This window comes from Cyprinodon variegatus, unplaced genomic scaffold (assembly GCF_000732505.1).
Source record: "Cyprinodon variegatus isolate N-32 unplaced genomic scaffold, C_variegatus-1.0 Scaffold54, whole genome shotgun sequence".
Taxonomy (NCBI): Eukaryota; Metazoa; Chordata; class Actinopteri; order Cyprinodontiformes; family Cyprinodontidae; genus Cyprinodon; species Cyprinodon variegatus.
Window position 1 is genome coordinate 1,150,034 of NW_015150507.1, and position 2,155 is coordinate 1,152,188.

The 2,155-nt window shown below is 38.6% G+C and overlaps 1 protein-coding gene across 3 annotated transcripts in view; it reads right to left on the bottom strand.

The window, feature by feature from the left end:
• tmem5 (transmembrane protein 5) overlaps nucleotides 1-2,155 on the bottom strand; it is a 7,931-nt gene that overhangs the window by 2,358 nt on the left and 3,418 nt on the right. The window contains exons 3-5 of one of the 3 annotated variants that reach the window (XM_015371127.1): nucleotides 1,288-1,390; nucleotides 858-1,172; nucleotides 547-717 (exon numbers count right to left, since the gene is read on the bottom strand). In XM_015371127.1, coding sequence (XP_015226613.1) covers nucleotides 547-717; nucleotides 858-1,172; nucleotides 1,288-1,390 — 589 coding nt within the window. The remainder of the gene's footprint in view (nucleotides 1-546; nucleotides 718-857; nucleotides 1,173-1,287; nucleotides 1,391-2,155) is intronic. The other 2 variants (XM_015371128.1, XM_015371129.1) reach the window with 2 other exon arrangements.

Consider the following 2,155-nt stretch of genomic DNA (forward strand, 5'->3'; position numbering starts at 1 on the left):
TTTAACTTATGAATATGTTGCTCTTTACAAGGTTCAACAATAATTCAAATTTAAAATTAAGTGTGCAAAACCACACATTACATCTTCTAACATGTCATTAATTATGAAGGGAAGGGGGAGGCAGAAAAGGAGATTGTGAATGAAATAACTGCTTGTAAGTTCTGAAAGAGAAAGCAGTCTTCACTATGTTTTTTGTTTTTCTTTTGTAATCAAAGCAAATGTTTTTCTTTTCTTTTTTTTTTTTTAAACAGTCAAAGTCATAACCTCATTTGATTTAAAATAAGCATTTTCCCACTCAAACCCATACATGTTTAGCTTTCTCTGATTAAAACTAATGTGTTTCAGCTGTTTTCAGATTGTTGTTTTCCCTTTATATTTTCCACATTGCTCCTTAACTTCTGGTCTCTGTCAACCAGGAACAGATTTTATATTTATTCTAAACCATTATATAAACAACTAGAAGAAAAAATATTGTACAAGTAAGGAAAATAAGAATGCTCTGTTTTCTTTTTTTTTTTACCAATAAAATAGTAAGAAAAGACTTACTTTTCCCTGGCAGCTGTGAGGCATTCCTTATCTAGGCCAGACTGTTTCAGCACATTCATCAGGACTTCCCTGGAGGAATTTTTGTAAACAGTACCCAGGAAGTTACAGAGGTATGGCCGGTTGGAGGTTATCAGCTGTGCATTGGCTCTGATCATAGGAAACTCTCTGTATCTGATAAGAGACAAAATTATCACAAGTCAGGAGTTGTACACAACTGTTTTCTGTTAGATAAGACATATTAATGCAACTCAGTATGCTAAAAAAGGTCTGCATATGCAACCGTCTATAGGAATGATAAAAAAAAGGCATACGTTGCAACACCCAGAGGCCACTGGAACACATCCTTGTCGTTGACCCACGGGCTGTCGTAGACCAGGAACAAGAGATCTACAAAGCCGCCGTTTCTCTTCAAATGCGGGGCGATCCAGTCGTTGTTGCATTGTTCGTTGCCCAGCAGCACCACCGCCACATGCGATACCGTGTTGGACTGAACCAAAGCTTGAACATGCTCCAGCCACCTCATGGAGTAAGACACCTTCTGCTGTTCTCGGCCGTTGAGAACCAAAACCAGGCTGTTCATTTCCAGAGGAACGTGTCCCTGAACCACTGCTGGGCCGGTGTAAAAACTGACCACAGAAGAAGGAATGAGGTCATTCTTATTTGTTTGTTCTTTCAGTGGTCATGATATGAAGTTGAGTTTTAAGAGGACTGACGTCTAAATATCTCTTCACTGGGCTTTACCTGAAATCGACTTTTCCTAACTGAAGCTCTCCTTCCCTCCACTGTGCTACTTTGTCAGTTGGGTTAAGGGGTCCTTCTAAAATATGTTCCCAAAGGTACAGCCCTGAGGAAAATGTAACACAACATTTAATATGCTTTAAAACAAAAGCTCAAGTTCCTAACATATAGACCACCAATGTTTTTTGATTATTAAAAGCTGTCAAGTAGATGTTAATGATATTGACTACAAATTTGCTCACAATATTTTGTGTAGCTATTGTCATAGTGGTAAGAGATGACAAAATTTACTAAAACAAATTAATTTACTACTCCACTTTCATTGTTTTTTTAAGTAACTAGGTTTCTCTAAATTATACACAGATAAGACCTGCAGCACATGGCTCAACTTTATGACCCAAACTTGACCAGTTTAGAAAACAAAAAACTATACTGAATATTTAAAAATGAAAGCCTTCCTTTTTGTAGTAATAAGGCATATATTAACTGGACAATAGGGATACAGTGTGTTTAAAGACCTAAAATTGCTTGAAAAACTTTTGGACGGCACATGCCTTTGTCTTGAAGTAATCCCGATGACGATAATCACCAAAAACTATGGCAACACCATTCGTCACCAGGTGTTGCGACGCCAGTCTCGTATAGGTGTAGCGACACAAGTCGCCACCAGGCGTGAACAAACAAGTTGCAACCAGGTATGGCGACATATGACGCCAAAGTTTCACAACTAACCTCATGTGAGCTGAACTCAACTAACCCCATATAGCGGGGGTCACCAACGTGACCCAAGGGGCGCTGCAAGGACCACATGGGGTGTCCTCAAAGTCTTCTAAAAATATAACAGCCAGTTGGCTAGGTTTGAAATTTTATT